We start from the raw sequence: 17,979 nt of genomic DNA on the forward strand, positions 1-17,979 counted from the left end.
AATAATTTCCTGTTATGTAACTACCCTTCTCTCTCTCACTGTCTCTTCCCTTGTCCTCTCTTTTAGGTCTCCAGAGCTCAGGACATGCCTTCTCATAGCTGCCAAGTACAGCCACACCCAGGAAGGGATGTACATTACTCTCCAGTACATACTCAAGCATGTGCCCGGCCATGTAACTGTCCACTCACTCTTTACAACACCAAGAAACACTGTTGGAGAAACAAGGAACAACTCACATCATCAAGGATTAGCTTTGGGTTAGAGGAGGGTCGGGCAGAGACACTATGCATCAAACTACAAGGGGGGAGTAGCGAAAGGGACCTTACGGTGGGTGTCTACTACAGACCACCCAATCAGGGGGAAGAGCTAGACCAGGACTTCTCCAGTCAGCTTATGGAGGCAGTTAGGTCAAAGGATGGTATTGTCATGGGTGACCTAAACTACCCAGACATTTGCTGGGAGGAGCAGACAGCCAGGTCTGACCGCTCGCGTAGGTTCCTGTCACCTTCACCTTATCCAGGAAGTGCACGGCCCCACTAGGGGTAACGCCTTGCTGGACCCGGTCCTGGCCACGGGGGATGACCTGATGAGGGGACTGCAGGTCCTTGACCACCTGGGCAATAGCGATCATCAGCTGCTGGATTTCATTATCTAACGCATGGCGTCTAGGGCTCACACCAAGGCTAAAGCCCTTGAATTCAGAAGGGCCAACTTCAATGAGCTTAGGAGCCTAGTGGAGGAGGCACTAAGGGCCCAGAAGGTAGAGGAGATGGGAGTCCATGAGGGATGGTCATACCTTAAGGGGGCGATCCTCCAGGCCCAAAGGATAACAGTCCCTGAGAGAAGCAAGGCGGGTAAGAGTGCTCAGAAACCCCCTTGGCTCAGCAAGAGCATACAGGAATGCTTGAGGACTAAAAGGGGGGTGTACAACCAGTGGAAGGGAGCAGCTATCACCAAGGAGGACTACTTCTCCTCGGCCCGGGAGTGTAGGAGGGCTATAAGGAAGGCCAAGGCAGAGATGGAACTCAGGCTAGCATCCAGGATTAAGGACAACAAAAAGTCCTTTTTCAAGTACATTGGGAGCAAGAAGAGGGCACCAGGCAGTGTAGGGCCCCTGCAAGACACAAACAGTAATCTTGTGGCCATGCCAGACAAGAAAGCTGATATTTTTAACAGTTTCTTTGCCTCTGTTTTCCTGAACAGGGACCGGGATATCCCACCTACCAGAGGTAGGGACAATCTTGGGGATAGCTCTGTCAAGCCTTCAGTCAGCGTAGATGTAGTTAGGGATCTTCTGGAAGGGTTAGACATTTTTAAATCTGCAGATCCAGATGCCCTCCACCCCAGGGTGTTGAGGGAGCTGGCAGGGGTCATCGCAGAGCCCTTGGCCCGGCTGTATGAGCATTTGTGGTCATCTGGCCAGGGGATTGGAACTGGCTAACGTGGTCCCTATTTTCAAGAAGGGGAGGAAGAAGGACCCAAGTAATTATAGGCCTGTAAGCCTCACCTCAGTGCTTGGGAAGATCTTGGAGAGAATCATCAAGGAGCACATGTGTGGGGGGCCTGCAGGGGAGATCATGCTCAGGGGCATTCAGCATGGGTTCATCAAAGGCAGGTCCTGCCAGACCAACCTGATTGCCTTTTATGACCAAGTGACTAAATCCTTGGATGATGGTGTTGCTGTGGACAGTCTTTCTAGACTTTAAGAAGGCCTTTGACACTGTCTCTCACCCCATCCTCATCAATAAACTAAGTGACTGCATCATTGATGCCTGCTCAGTTGGATGGGTAAAAAATTGGCTGATGGGGTGCACCCAGAGAGTGGTGGTGGACGGGTTGTACTCAACCTGGTGAGATGTGAGCAGTGGGGTACCCCAGGGCTTTGTCCTCGGGCCCACACTGTTTAACATCTTCATCAGCGACTTGGACGAGGGGGTCAGAAGCACACTGTCCAAGTTTGATGATGACACTAAGATGTGGGGCGAGGTGGACACACTTGAGGGGAGAGAGAGGCTGCAAATAGATTTAGACTACAAAAGTGGGCAGACGAGAATAGGATGGCGTTCAACATAGACAAATGCAGTGTGCTGCACCTTGGGAGAAGGAATCCACAACATACATACAGGCTGGGGAGTTCCCTTCTTGAAAGCACAGAGGCGGAAAGGGATCTCAGAGTCATTATTGACTCCAAGATGAACATGAGCCACCAATGCCAGATCGCAGCCAGCAAGGCCAGTCATACCTTGTCATGCACCCAAAGGTACATCTCAAGCCAGTCCAGAGAAGTGAAACTCCCCCTCTATGCGACTTTGGTCAGCCCGCAGTTGGAGTACTGCGTCCAGTACTGGGCGCCGCACTTCAAAAGGGATGTGGCCAGCCTGGAGAGGGTTAAGAGGAGGGCCACCTGCTGGGTGAGAGGGCAGGACAGGCCCTACGAGGAGAGACTGAAGGACCTGAACCTGTTCAGCCTCAGCAAGAGGAGGCTGAGGGGGGACCTGGTGGCTGCCTACAAGCTCATCAGGGGAGATCAACAGCAAATAGGCAGAACCCTTTTCTCCCCAGCACCACCTGGGGTGACGAGGAACAATGGTAATAAGCTGATGGAGAATAGGTTTAGGTTAGAGATCAGAAGGCAATAGTTTACAGTTAGGGTGGCCAAAATCTGGAACCAACTTCCCAGGGAAGTGGTCCTCGCCCCTACCTTGGGCAAATTCAAGAGGAGGTTGGATGATCACCTGTCTGGGGTCTTGTGAACCAGTATTCATCCCTGCCTGTGGCAGGGGGTCAGGCTAGATGATCTGTTCAGGTCCCTCCTGACCCTAGCTACTATGAAACAAGTAAAAATGATATTTTAGAATGGTTGTAAAATTAAGAATAACTTTTAGGATAAAAATGTTTTCTTAAATGTTACATAAATAGCAAGAGATTGGAAAGCATGTACAAAAGTAATTGTCTTAGTTTAGGAAACTAAATAATAGGTATTTTTTTTTCGGTTTTCCAACCAAAGATTATTGGTAGTTTAGAAACTACCGTAACTGTTGAGGGTACCAAGTAGTGGGCAGCGATAGGATGAATAGACCACCACCTTCTCCATTGTTAGGCCAGCATGCAGCCAGTGAAGGGAAGCGGCAGAGTAGGCAGTTAAGATGTGCTGGTTCATTGTATCTCGTACACCAGTTCCACCGTTTGACCATGCTCAAAGCAAGTACATAGCAGTATAAATATTGTGCACAGATTTAAGGATGTCTGTGCTTAGGTATAAGATTAATGTGAATAGAGAATAAACTGTGGCAGTGTAATGAAGGAGACTGGTGTCTGCCTCCTTTATTTTAGAATTACAGAGTATACTGAGTAAGGCAGAGACCTGAAGAGAAAAAGTGGTAGAGTACTATAGAAAGCCCATCGGGAATATAATAATTTTGTCTTCAAAGCATTTGAACAGGGTAGAAAAATAAGGCATTGAACAATAAAGATAAAACAACGTATTGAACAGTTGCTCATTAATTGCATATCATCCACTGAACAAATCAAGGCAGAAAGGTGTCATATCAGGGTTGCAGAAGTAACAATCATTCTAGCATTTTCCATCATTTAACTGTTAGTGCATTGATATTAATTGGAGTTAGGTCCCTGAACGGCTTGGAGTATCAGCCTTAGTGTCTATCACCTGCTGCACTTCTTAAGTGACAATACTTGAATTCTTGTGACCTCAAGGAGACCATTCTGTACTGGGTTGGCTGTGCTCTTTGGCCCCACATGGAGCATTGGCTAGAGCCATGTACCACCAGGCAGCAGTGCCTGCACAGGCCGCGAATGCCCCCACCTGCTGCTGCTGCTGTTAGTGGGGTGGGGGAGGGAGGTTTGGGGGTACCCTTACCACCCCACCTTCCTTCACACCCACACCCTGCCCATCTGAACTCCATGCTTCTGCCACCCCCCTGCATGGCTGGGACCTGCACAGTGCCAGACCCACTCATCCCATCCCAGCTGCAGTGTGTGGTTCTGGGCTGCAAGGCCAGGACCTGCACAGCACAGCACAGCGCCGGCCCGGCTTGACCTGGTGGCACATTAGAGTGCCAGGAGGTGTGGGAAGCCCCGCTGGGCTGGCTCTGTTTCTCCATGTAGTGCTCCTGGCATTCTAGTCAGGAGCAGTACGTGGAGGCACGGAGCCAGAGGCCTGCAAACCCCATGGAGTGGGGAGATCACCGACGGCCCCCCACCCATTCTTAACTGAATTTCCACTCTTGGATGGAGGGAGGGGTAGGGAACAGCCACAGGGTCGTCAGGGCAGAAGTTTCAGCTAGGCAGAAGCTTTTGGGGGCTGGAGGTGCGGTTGGGCGGGGCCAGGGTGGTCGCACAGCAACCAGAGCCCAAGCTGCTTGCTGCTACAACTGGTGCCTGCTGCAGCCAGCGGCTCCTTCCACTGGCACATCGTCAGCTTTCAGACAGGCAGCCATTGGCAGGTAATAATAGTCTAAATTTTAGAGGGGCCCCATGGGCCTGATAAAATGGCCTAGTAGGCCATATCTGGGACGCAGGCCACATTTGCCCACCCTTAGTTTAAAGTGTCAAAAAGTATGTTTATCTATACCCCGTGTAGATTATAATTGATTCATTGTTTTTGGGAAAGCTTATTTAATTCAGATTTGCTCTGCTAATCAACTAAAACCATACATGTATTCTTCATAATTATTTTTATTAGCAATAATGAAATATAAACCTCTTATGAAAATATGTTTAACATTTCAAGATATAGGAATTACTTTATCTTTAAAAATATACTGCTATGCATCAAAAACAGTAACTTCTACAAGACATAATTTCACATACCTTTAACAATACAAGCTACATAATAAATCTAGACATTGTAGACATTCTTAAAATCTGTAAAGGGAGATATCTGATTTTCTCTCAGATTTTTTGTCAAACTACAGTACAAAATATAAAATTACCTACTAAAAAACTGCATGAGTGTAAATACTTCAGTATATGAGTATATTGGCCCTAGGGTATATACAGTCCCCATATCACCTCCATGACTACAGTCTTACAAACATACCTCTTTTCTCTTAGAACATAGTCATAGTCTAGCAAATGACTCTACTGATAGCAGCTATGCAATGCAGAAGTCCGAACTGCACATCTGATATCAATATTATTAACTCTACCTCCCTGAATACCTGCAGTTGTGCTCATGGGATTGATGCTGGGAATCTTATGCAACCTATGAGTACACATCTTATCTGATGCGTTTTATAATATTACTAGGGATGTTAAAATGCAGCTGGGAAACAGAATCTTCCTGTCTGACCCATGCCAGGCATCAAATAAAGACATTTTAAGAGACTATTCCAGCTAGATACTAACATTTTTTGAAGGTCATTACTGAATAAAGCTCAGCAAAGGAGAGGAAAATGGAGACATTTCCTCCTGTCAAACTATTAGAAGTGGCAAAATGTACTTCTACATCACCAGTGAACTCAAGAAGAAGCTCTCTCTTCATCTTAGAAAAGCATTCAGATACAGAAATACAGGATTCCAACAGAAGTTGGAAAACACAAATATCTGACCAATTGTGCTATGCAGGGATTTAGTGAACCCTACTGTTGCACTAACTTCAAAATCCTGTGCTGTGCTAGAAGTACATTTGGAGAAGACAGCCAGGCCCTCAATTCATATGAGAAGTTTCATTGACATTCCCATGCACTTTCTTAAATTCTTGTTATAGGAATATTTGATTTACTTGGGGTTTTGGCAACCAAATTTCCCCTGACAGGTTGGGCTTGCTAGAGTTATGATGTTTGGGCCATTAGCTTCAGGTGGTAGATAAGGCTTTTCAGGTGGATGAGGTGCTGAGGTTGTCAAGTCCTACAGACATTACTGCAACTGATTACACTGTGGTTTTGCATAGTAAAATACACATCAATCCTGATGCACTAGCAATGATTTAAGTTTCTACCCTGTATTTTTGTGCAATGCAACATAGTATGATATATTATTTTTTCAATTGAGAAGCTCTTGAAATCGGTAGTTCCAAATGTTCTGTTAATTATAACATAACTTTCTTTACTAAAAATTATATGCAGCAATACTACAAATCATACCAAAGGAAAAATGACTCTTAAAAATGACAGAACAATGTCCAATTTTCTAAAAAAAATGTTTTAAAGGACATTAATATAATTAAAAATGAATACCATGTTTGTAACTCAAAACCTACTGAAACAGAACCCAAAACCCTGAGAATTTTTCTGCCATTCCAGAGTAACAGTTTCTTTGAAAAGACGAGGAAGAAAAAAAGACTTGGGACAAAATTATATGGTAATTCAAAGCAAGTTTCAGGCTAAAATTCTGATACATAAGCCGTTAAAAACAGATGCCTGCATATCCAGCACAACAATAAAAGAAAAACATGTTCAATTATTATTACATTTTAAAATAAGCTAAGAAAAATCAAAGGAATTACTTTAAAATGACAATAAAATGCAGGAAAACATTTAAAATTGTTTTTTAAAATCCAGTTTGAGGTGCTTAAAAACATACCCAGCTGAAGTAATTTCCATTCTTAAAAATGACTCTGGAAAGGCAGGTTGTAAATTCTTAGAAACCATATTTTATATACAGAACAAACTACATCAATATTATATATATCACTGTAATTAAGGTTTTCATCATTACTTTATTTGATCTAAAGTATGTTTAAAAATCAAAATATGAGTACTGTATCTTTAAATAATAATACAGTGTAATACAAAATTGAAATCTCCTCATATTATTTTACATAATTTATGAATCAAGTTAAACCTTATCTAACAAGGTGTTACATGGCCTAAACCGGTACAGGTTTAAATGGCAGCTAATGATATTCAGGAATCAGATCTCAAAATACCTGGTTTAACAAAACAGAGAGCACACTGAGTTTTTTATTGGGCAGAATACTGAAGAAATCCTGCAACTTTTGATTTAAAAAACAAAACAAAAAAAAAAAACCCTTTTCCCTCAACTGTTAGCTAACTGGCAAGAATTATGTTGTTTTTGAAAAGTATTCATGAAATTTCCATTAAGACTGGATGAAGTTTTAAATGAGAAAGAACTCAAGAAAAAGCATTTCCAAAGTTACTAAATCAAGTCACCTGTTTTAAATCTGCATATGTTCAACACTAGAATAAATAGCCTAATAAAATAATAAAACAAAAGACCTCTCTTCAGTCAAGTAGTGCAGGCAATTAAAGTGTAAAGAGCGATTTTTTATAGTGCACAGATTTAAACAAAAATATTTTCAACATAATTTATAAGAAATAAACTTGTATACTGTTTTTTATTCTTTACTTTGGAAAGGAATTGTTATATTTTGCTTTTTTTTTTTAATTATAATTCCAATTCCCTTTCCTAGAGTTTTGATGTTGGCTTCAATAAAAGCAACCTAGGAAAATAAATACTGCTCCTTCCAGAGAAGCATGTCAAAGCACTTTATCCCCAAACTATACCAAGGTGGTATATAGCAGCTGTTTAATATTATTTCACAGTGATGTTACACACACAAGTATCCATGCCTAACAATAAGAACATAGCCATTAGTAAAACGTATCTACTAGTGAGATATATTCTGTACACAGTTATACAACATTCTCCTCTTTTAGAGGAAGCACTGTAAATGACTGAAAATGCCCCAGGACCCAGAGTAAAGGGCCTTATAAAACTTCTTTAATCGCTGTTAGACTGAGACCCAAAAGAGAACTCATTTTGCAGACCCTCTATATTTTATACTAACATTTTCTTCCTGCTCAAACATGTGGAAGACAGGGCTCCACAATGTAAGCCTTTTTTTAGTATATCTCTATCAATAAGTAGTCTACCAAAATGACTGACTGTGCAATGAGTGCAGAATACATTTTGTACAACCTCCACTGTGATCCTGGCTAACCAGTGTTTTCTCTGGAATTTCAAAATCTCATATCTTAGCCAGCAAAAACATAAAAAATGAGAGGGCTTCTTATGAAAAAGCATCAATATATGGCTTACTGCAAAGAAGAATGCAACTGTTTCGCACGTACGATTTTTTTATAAAATTATTTAAATAAAATCATTGGTGTACAGCATTTAAAATAATCTATTTTTAAATACTTATATAATCAAAATATAAGATATCTTTTTGCATAGAATTAAGCAAAGTGCAACTACAGCATAATGTTCCATACCATAAAAAATTCACAAGTGTAACATTAAATTGACACAGTGTGAGTTAAGCTACTGAAAGGAGATTTTAGATTGGTAAAAAAGAAATCTGATTAGAAAACCACAACATTTCCCTAAAAAAAAAAATTCAGAAAGATTAAATGGCCTGTATTCATTTAAGACCAAAGTGAAAATTAAAATAAATTCTTACACACCTGGCTTTATTTTTGTGCAAAAAAATGTCAAAGGCTTCTAAGTGTGTCAGCCTTGTGATCCAGTCTGCTGTGCTGTGGAGAATTTTTGGTTTCCTTTTGTTGAACAGAGCTGACACTTTATTGAGTATACGTAATTATAAAGCAGTCACCACATCATTTAAAAAAATAGAAGCTTATGTAGTTAGTGATGGAAAGAGAACGAAAAACTTAATTCTCCACTGTCTTCAATCTTTCACTCAGTTCCCTCTACAAAACGAGTACAAAAGACTCCCAAATTAGAATGGTAGTCTTCTATTCCCATTTTGCAGACATGCTAATGACTACATGTATAAGTGGTGAATCAGGATTATAAGGAACAATAGTAGTTCCTGCATAAGGAAAATAAAAGCTTCTATCAAAGTTACTCCCTGTTAAGACAGAAAAGAGGAAACTTTTCATAGATCTTTCCTGATTAAATACAGGTAAGGGTGACCAGAATTGGAACAGAGTTCCCAAGGAGGTGCTGCTATCCTCAACCTTGGAAGTCTTCAAAAGGAGACTGGACAGGCACCTTGCTGCAATCTTTCGATCTCAGCAGTAGTCCTGCCCAGAGCAGAGGGGATGGACTCCGTGATCTTTCAAGGTCCCTTCCAGCCCTTAATTTCTATGATTCTACACCACAGAAAAGCACATATAAAACCAACTAATTAAAACATCTTCAGTACTCCACACAAGTCAGCTCACTCTTTTTCTTGGGGATAACTCAATAATATATAGTTAAAAACATTATTTTAAATAAATAAAATAAATATTTTATGGTAAATATTTCCCAAGATCGCTAATCTCTGTTCTTGTAATGAGTGTTTAGCTTGCTAGACTTTATTTTGTTTAGCTTTTTTTGAATTTTGTTGCCACTTACGAACAGCAGTTCCAGAGCTACTAGCTACTACACAAAGAGCACCACCCACTGTCCACCAAGATGGTATATGATTAAGGAAAAGAATCTGTAAAATAAAAGCAAACACCACATCCATTGTTTTCATGATGGCAACAGGACCAGCTTTCTCTATCTGCAAGGCTTTTGTGAGAAATATCTGACCCCCCAACCCTAAGATTCCAATTAATATTAGAAGAAGTCTGTCTGTACCACAATGTGGTAAGCTCCATTCGTCTATTATAGACAGTGCTATAATGCATTCAATTAATCCAATTACTGCATAATACCAAATAGACAAAAAATAGTGCACTGATTTCCCCATCTTTCGTAGTATAACAAAAGTCGAAGCTGCAGACACTGCACTTGTGACAGCTGCTACTGCCCCTTTAAGATGATCTGTATAGCTGCCTTCTATCCCTGTAACAACGGATCCAAACAGAAAGGGTGGTCTAGCAATAAGCACCACTCCGGTGATTGTGAAGAGCGTGAAAAGAAGATCCCAAAGACTGTATTTTTCCTTGAGAAATATCCAGGCTAACAATGATGTAAAAACTGGACTGCTGAAAGTTATAACAGTGGCATCAGCCAGAGGCATTACTTGGAAAGCGTAGTAGAGAAGAATCATTGCACTAGAGCCAAGGAATCCTCGGAGGAAAAGAAAAACTCGTTTACCTTTTGGTCCCAAAAAACCTGTTCTGAATATTAAGAACAACAAATATAACATATTAATTTCATGACATGGCGACATTATAACTAAACGTTTAATTACACTTAACTGTACTCTTTACAAGTAAGAGACTTTTCATCAAGAAACTGTCTGAAATACTTGATTTAGTAAAGACGTATTTATATTACATTAACACTTAGACATCCAAATTAGAATTAAGGACTCATTGAATTACTGCTTGGAAGATATCCCAAGGAAAAATGCAAGTAACACCTAATTACCTTCTGATTTTAAGGCTCTCTCAAAGCTCTAAGTACTTCTAGAATAGTTCATTCTCTTGTGATACAGAGACCCTTTTTTTCAAAAAAAGTTTCTTGAAATTCATTAATAAAACAATGCGATTTCTTTAAGTAGAAGTTACAAATATTGCTCAAGAGCATGTTCTGATCCAGTTAAAATCTAAATTAAAATACTTGATGTCCAATTTAGTCTCAAATTTAGTGTATGAGAGAACCAGATATAATACTAGCTATAAGGTGTCAGGTGAAGGCTAGTATTTCATAAAAAAAAATTTTCAGGCATAATACTTACTCATAGTATATTAAACCAGGAAGAACAAATGACATTTGGAAAATGCATCGAAATGCACTGACTTCTACTGAATGTACATCTTCAATTTTTTTTAGAAATAAAGAGGCCACTGAGAAAAGGAAGGCAGACAATAAGGTATAAAACAGGCCAAGTCCTGGACAGGCAGCCTTCTTCTTTGTTCCTGTAACATATAATACATGCCAGTTAGTAATTCATTTAATTCCTGGAAGCTTTTTGAAGTGGGTCTAGAAAGAACATGTGTGTATCCAATTGTTGTAGTTTTTCCTGTAATAAGGAAAAAGAAGGTAAAGGAAGCAAAAAACCCTTACCCCTTGTATTTATTGTAAACATATTGAAAGTATATTTGACTTTCATATTTAATATTTTCTTTGCTATCGATGTGAAATCCAGTATGGCATGGATATCAAATCATCATCTTGCCTCTTGAAAATCACGTTTTCTTTATTAGCTGAGGTGGGTTACACCTTCAGTCAACAGTGAAACATTTGGTCATACTTTAGAAGGTTTCTAAAAGAAAATTAAGCATTTTTTAACACTGCTCAAAAATCAGAATTTAGCATATATAATTTTCTGTCATGCAACATAAGGCATCTTATTAAATGCCAAAAGACAAAAACATTGTCTAAAAAACTAGACATGGATAGGCTTATGGAGGAAAGCACACAGAGAGAAGAATGAATTCTTATTGCCTGCATGCTTCCTTGTTTGAGTACTACAGTATAAAGCCAAACTAAATAAATGAAGTGCATATTCAATAAAATTAAATAAAAGAAATAGAGAGATAAAAGGCATTGTACATTCAGCACCATCTGACTGTAGACCTCACTGGAACATCAGTCTCTCTCTCTCTCTCTCTATATATATATATATATATCACTCGCAAAAAGGCTTTACTAAAGCACTGGCCAAAGTAGGCCTGACCTGACCAATGTGTGAACTCCTTACACAAGCAAAGCTTGGCCCATGGGCCAGATGTGCACTCCTACCAGAAGATGGGAGGGGGAGATGCCTGTACAAGGTGTAGGATAGTTCAGTAACAGGGTGATAAGGCTAGAATGGGAACACCCAGATCAGGATGTGGAACAAGCCAATGGTTCAGGATGGCTTAAGACAGTCAAAATACTGGTGCAATGTAATATACAATCTATTTTAACCACAATATACAAGGAGATTGGATACTATGGGAACTTTGTATCGGCCTGGGGAAGCCTACATGGTATTGTGCCAATACTTTGTCATAGACATACATGTGTTAACACCTTGTCTGTCAGACCACAAGTGTGTTACAGCCACGCCCCCGTAGGCAATAAACCTGGCTGAGCCATTGCCAATGAACCAAGTCTGTGGTCATTCTTTAAGACAAGACTGGTACTGGGATCTCCTGGATACAACTTTTTGCTGGCACTGAAGTCCCTGAGACTTCAACACTGACAACACATCAATAACATCCAATGAGGACTGCAACGATGACACCGACTTTTGACTTGGGGCCCTGTCACACTTTCAGATTAAAACTGAATAGAAACCAGTTATAGAGTTGTTATGCATTTTCAAGCATTAACATTATAGCTGGTTAGCTCTTTTTATAGCTGAGTAGTCATTTTTATTATGTGCTAATTACATTGCACATGTGGGCTGAACTAAATTTATTGCAAGATTAACTAGTGAATTGCATAATATATGTAATGCATAGCAGGGGCTGAAGAGACTGGAAAAATAATACAATTTTGGGAACTCCTAAATTTTGTAAAATACCCAATATATTAGGTATGTCCAAGAAGCGTAATTTATGTCCTAACAACGACCTGTCAGAAAATAAAAAAGGTATCGAATTGACAACACTGGTATCTCAGATTGCCCACGCAAGTACAGTGTGCAATGAGAAAAGTGGACTTACATTTCCTATTAAAAATAAAATATATTAGAGTTGCACTGATACAGATTTTTGGAGCCAATACCAATAGCCAATTTTTAAGGGGGCATATCAGCCAATACCCATCTGATTTCCGACACCAGCCTGGCAGCTTGAACAGCTGCATGCAGCAGTAAGTCATTTGTGGTGGAAGGGGAGGGGAAAGATATAGGGTGTGGGGGGAGGGGGGTGCAGATCAAGGCCCCTGTTGCAAGGGAAGAGTGGGGCTGGCGCAGGCAGCTCCCGCTACTGCGCGCCACTCGTCTGGGAGCCACTGGTCCAGTGGCTCGTCTGGAGGCCCCTGCTGTTGCTCCCGCTGCTCATCCAGGAGAGCATGGGGGAGGCGTGTCCCCCAAAATCTGCGCAGGGCAGGCTGGGGCTGGGACTGTGCCAAGCTTTTCCCGGCGGGGTGAGCAGCAGTGGCACTGGGAGTGGGTTCCTGCGAGGGTGGGTGGGCTGAAGCCACCCCAAAATTCCCCATAGCCCCCTCCCAGTGCCACCGCTACCTGCCTCACTGGGAAGAGCTTGGTGCAGCTCCAGCCCCAGCCTACCCTGCGCAGATCTGGGGGCGCACTCTCCCCATGCCCTCCCAGACGAGTGGTGGGAGCCACCAGACAAGAGGGCGAGCACTGGATGGGCTGCTGGACCAGCAACTACCAGACGAGCAGTGCGAAGCAGTGGGAGCTTCCCCACCCCCTTCCCCATGGCCCCAGATGAGCCGCAGTTGTCCCATGCCTGCCCCAGCCTCGCTCCTCCCTCACCGCAGGGGCCTTGATCTGCCCACCCACACCCCTTCCTTTCCCTCTCCCCACACCAAACTTACGAGCTGCACGCAGCTCTCCAAGCTGCCCAGCGGCGCTCCTTGCTGCCTATGTGCTGTGCTGTGGCTGTGCGCATGCACGGGCCATTTATTGGCCAAATTATCGGCCATATCAGGCTGATTTCCAATACAGACAATTTTCTTTATACTGGTGCCAATCTGATATTGGACTGATGTATTGGTGCAGCTCTAAAATATATCTTTTCTCTAACGAAGTTGCTCAAGAGACCTTTCCTTCAAAGTAAACTTTAAAAAGAAATAAGTAAGTTAATATATTCACTTCATAAAGTATAACTAGAGACTTCTCATTTTCTGCGAAAATCATGACATCAGGCATTTTCTGTGGGGAAAAAAAATAAAAATCAGACGAATCTGAGAAAAAAAGTATCCAAAAAAGTGGGGAAAAGTGGGGCTCCGTGTGAAAATAAAAAGTTTTTATTTTCCCACTCTGGGCAGCAGCCAGGATGGTTGCTTTCCCTGCCCCTGGCTCCTGATTGGACAAGAGGGTTGCCCTCATGCAGCCTCTCAGCCCTGCAGCCTGGGCAGACAGGGACAGGCCCAGCCCTGCTTTTTTCTTCCCCCTCCCCACCCCCATCGGCAGCCACAGCTGTGTGGACCAGCTGGGCACATCTCGCGGGAAGTGGGTGCTGTGTAGGGTGGAGGGTGAGGGAAGCAGAGCTGGACTAGGGCAGGGGTGGGGAGCATGGCATGGCTGGGGGTAGGAGGGGGTAGCAGAGCCCAGCTGGGGGGCAGCAGTGGCTCATCCCTATACTTGTGTGGGGTCAGGAAGGGGAGGAGGGCAGCATGGCCAGGCCACGTTGGGGGAGGGAGTGGAGCTCGGCTGAAGGTGGGGAGCCTGGTCCTGCAGCAGCAACCCATCCCAACACAGTCGGGGAAGGCCGGGGGGGGGGCGGGGGAATGCAGTGTGGCCCAGCTGGGGGGCAGCAGCCGCCCATCCCCATGCCTACAAGGGGCTGGGGGCTCATTTGTCCCCACTGTGCAGTCCAGAGCTGGGTATGGAGCAGTGGCAGCCCATGCGTCTGCCAGCTGCCCCAGACCAATCAGATACATGGGGGAAGGGCAGCCAGATCTGCCCATGAAATTGGAGCCCAGGGCTGTGGGAAGTCCATGACATTTGGCCCCAGGCTCCACGATTTAAGTACATCCCTAAGTATAACTCTCTAAGCATTAGCCCATCGCCATCAGGACACTCAGCCAAAAACCTGTGCTTTCAGTACAAAATATGATTGTACTAGCGGTCTGAAAAGATCCAAGTACCACAGAAAGCAAGCCTGGCCCTCATTTAAGATTTTTCTGCTGGGTGTATAAAGATTTAAGCAGAGCAGACAGTGTTTCAGCAGCTATTTGGTCTCCCTGGGTCTATTTCATGACCAGGTCTTTTCAAGCACTTCAGTCTCTCTTCCCCCCACCTTTTTTTTTTTTTTTTTTTAGGCCTAGACAAATAGATCCTGTTCCTTATCCCATCTAGTTTTCTTCTTTTAAACTGTGTGCATTTACCTTTAAATATTTGAAGTTTTATATACATAATTGCTACACTGAAAATGTATAATGTCCAGGCCCAGAATATAGCCTCTATGTTTTAATTTTCTGGATGTACACAGGAGGAAAGTTCTTATGCAGATATCAGGACATTTAAACAAGCATAACTGTAACTTCCTAAAGTCAATAGAACCAACTCTAGGCACAGACCTTTTAAGCTTAGCAGGACCCTTTTAGCTCTTTTGTACCAGGACCTATTTGTAAAGATTAATGGCCAGTCCAGGCCCAGTGTGTGGGGCATGGGGAGCCCCAAGCAGCCCCTTGCAGGCTGGGGCTCTGACCCCTGCAAGGGAAACGCCACTGTTTCCCAGGGGTTTTTTTGTTCTTCATTCATTTTTAAAGTTTGTTGATCCATTTTTAAAGTTTGTTCACAACCCTTTCATATACTGTTGCAACCCACTTCTGGGTCATGACCCACAGGTTGAGAAACACTGCTTTAGATGACAAATGCTCTCTTTCATCTTTGCCATGGATGCACAAGAGCACTAACAGTAAGATTACTTGTAAATTTAAGGTAAATCTTTACAGGATTGTGGCATTAGAGATTATTTATTATCACCTGTGGCCTTTTTCAAAGATAAATCCCAAATAGCCAACTGCAAACATGTGTTTGCATGTTTATGAACATTTCATTCTTTTAAAAAAATGTTGACTTCAAGAGTTCTAGACTTTCGCATTTCATGTTGGTTCCAAAATGATCCCTTTTATTAGACCAGCTGAGAAATTGCCAGGGTGTGTGCGTGTGTGTGTGTTTTTAAAATTTCTCCGTTGGTCTAATAAAAGGGATCATTTTTGGAACCAAGAGTTCTAGACTTTTGCAATTCTTTTCTTCTAAGAGCAACACGGCAACTACATACATCTCCAAATTCAATGTGATGCATTATTGCATTTTATTTTATATTTGATCTCAAAGATTAACAGATGAAACAAAGCAACAAGAGTAAAATACTCGGATTAGGGCACCATTACGCCCTTTGGCAAGGGTGTGTTTTTTTTCTTATAGTTCTTTATGACCAGCAGGATGAATAACCTCCTTAGAAAATAGCCTTCATTTGGCCAAAGTTCCTCGGCTGCTAGTCCAGAGCCATTTTCATCTGCTCAAAGTTCAATCGTGGCACCTGCAGTTTACAATCCAAGAACAAATTCCCTTCGCTCCTGCTTGCCCCCAGTCCCGCACCCTACCGGGGCCGCTCCTGGAGGCGGCCGGGAAGGAGAGGAAGGATGCTGGCCGGGACCAGGCTGGGCGCCCCGGGCATCGCTACGCGGCCCCGGCCAAGCCCCGCCAGCCGCCCGCCCCTTGCACCCCCCGGGCGGAGGGAGGCGAGGGCACCTCCAGGGTCTCTGGAAACAGGATGCAAAGGGGCGGGGCGGGGCGGGCGGCAGTGCCCTCTCCCCGCGCGCCGGGCCCGGGCCCTGCTGCCCGCTCCCCGCTCCTCACCCGGGGCCGTCCCGCCGCGCCGCCGGCAGCAACAGCACCAGCAGCCGCGGGGCTCCTCCGGCTCTGCTCCCCGCGCATCCTCCGCGCCCCGCGGCGCCCCCGGCTCCCCCCCGCCGGCAAGGGGAGCAGCCTCGGCACCGCCGCCCGGGCACTCCATGGCACAGCACTGCCTCTTCGCCGGCCGGCCGGCACCGCCTGCGCACGCGCCCGCCCCGCCCCCGGGGCGGCCCTGGTTTGAGCCCGGCTGCGGCGCCCGACAGGCAGCAGCAGTGCCACGCGAGCCCAGGGGGTCGGGGCCTGCGAGGGGCGAGGCTGTCTCGGGGGGCGCTGGGTGAAGCGGAGCAGGGTCCTCGTCCGCCGCCGCTTGGGGACTGGGGGCTCCCTCGCGGGAAAGCCCCTACAAACAAGACAGCCAATTTCCGCCAGATAAAGCCTTTCCCATCTGCAAGCGCCTTGTAGCTGTGAGGCACTCAGATATGCTCCCCGGGACCGAATCCAGTTCATTTATTTTTCATGCAGGCTGTACCTGTTTGGATGCCAGTTGCAGCCACAGGACAATCCGCCCATGAGAGAGAAACCTTTGTAGTCAGAAAGAGGGGATAGTCTGGCTTTTATCTGGGGGGGGGATCCCCCCATGGAGCATGTATCACAGCAGGAAGCCTATCAAACACCAGCTAATCCAATTTCTGCACCAATTCAAGTAGCAGATATTTATTTCCACAGTCACATTACAATTTAATTGCCATGCCACTGAACAATGATATCAGCTGCAACTATCTTCTATAAACGTTAGACAGTGCTTTTATCTGGATCAGCATGTTCCTGTGCATTATGAATGACCACCAGCAACATGGCAGCAGCAAAGCAGGCACTATCAGGCATGCACCCAATAACAAAATCTTTACAAATTATGCATCAGAGTTGTTTTTTTCATCTCTGCTTCCCTCAGTTCCAAATGAAGCTGGACAAAACCTCTGATCAACCATCTAGCAATAATGTTTCAGTGTTTTGAATATAAGAACACAGAGCTACATCCTGACCTGCTAAATAATCCAGAAGAAAACAGGATACACATCAAATACTAAGCAACTGCTGAATTAAGAGAATGGGAGAGCATTGTTATCAACAGAGCATGACACAAAGAGACAGTTTGTGAAAGGACATAATGATTACATTACGGGGACATTAATCACCAACCAGTATGTGATTCTTGATGCAACATCAAGGCCCACTACAGCAGGTACAGTTTGTTCAGTCCCTCTTTGGCAGAACTCCAAGCAATAAGGAGTTCAAAATATGATTCTGACAGACATGTTGTTGGGAGATGCAAGTGTTTGACCCCCTCCCCCCCTCAAAAGTCAAAATGGGCTTGATAAAAATACAATAAATTCAAGGGTAAGATGCTATGATATTAATTAGCTTTTGGTTTAGTCCATGTGTCTCCTGATTCATTTTTTATTCTATTCTCAGCCTCAGTTTCTGTGTACTGTTAGACTTTCCCATGTTGATGATCACTCCACTTCATATACTGCTACCACAGAAAATTACCAGAACCTGTTCTCAAATTTCACTTATGGGCTGATTTCACCCTATGCTTCTCATATACGTACATTTCCTTCAATTTGATCTCTCTCCCTCTCTCTCTCTGACACTAGGAATTTAAA

The 17,979-nt window shown here is 43.6% G+C and overlaps 1 protein-coding gene across 1 annotated transcript; it reads right to left on the reverse strand.

Moving 5' to 3' along the window:
• Positions 1-4,677: 4,677 nt before the first annotated feature.
• Positions 4,678-16,523, reverse strand: SLC35G1 (solute carrier family 35 member G1). Its single transcript, XM_019484253.2, has 3 exons — positions 16,316-16,523; positions 10,565-10,745; positions 4,678-10,001 (listed from the first exon to the last, which is right to left on the reverse strand). Exons 1-3 carry the CDS (start codon positions 16,470-16,472, stop codon positions 9,242-9,244), a joined length of 1,098 nt encoding a protein of 365 aa, XP_019339798.2. The 5' UTR covers positions 16,473-16,523; the 3' UTR covers positions 4,678-9,241.
• Positions 16,524-17,979: the final 1,456 nt, after the last annotated feature.

Source organism: Alligator mississippiensis, chromosome 6 (genome assembly GCF_030867095.1).
Source record: "Alligator mississippiensis isolate rAllMis1 chromosome 6, rAllMis1, whole genome shotgun sequence".
Classification (NCBI taxonomy): Eukaryota; Metazoa; Chordata; order Crocodylia; family Alligatoridae; genus Alligator; species Alligator mississippiensis.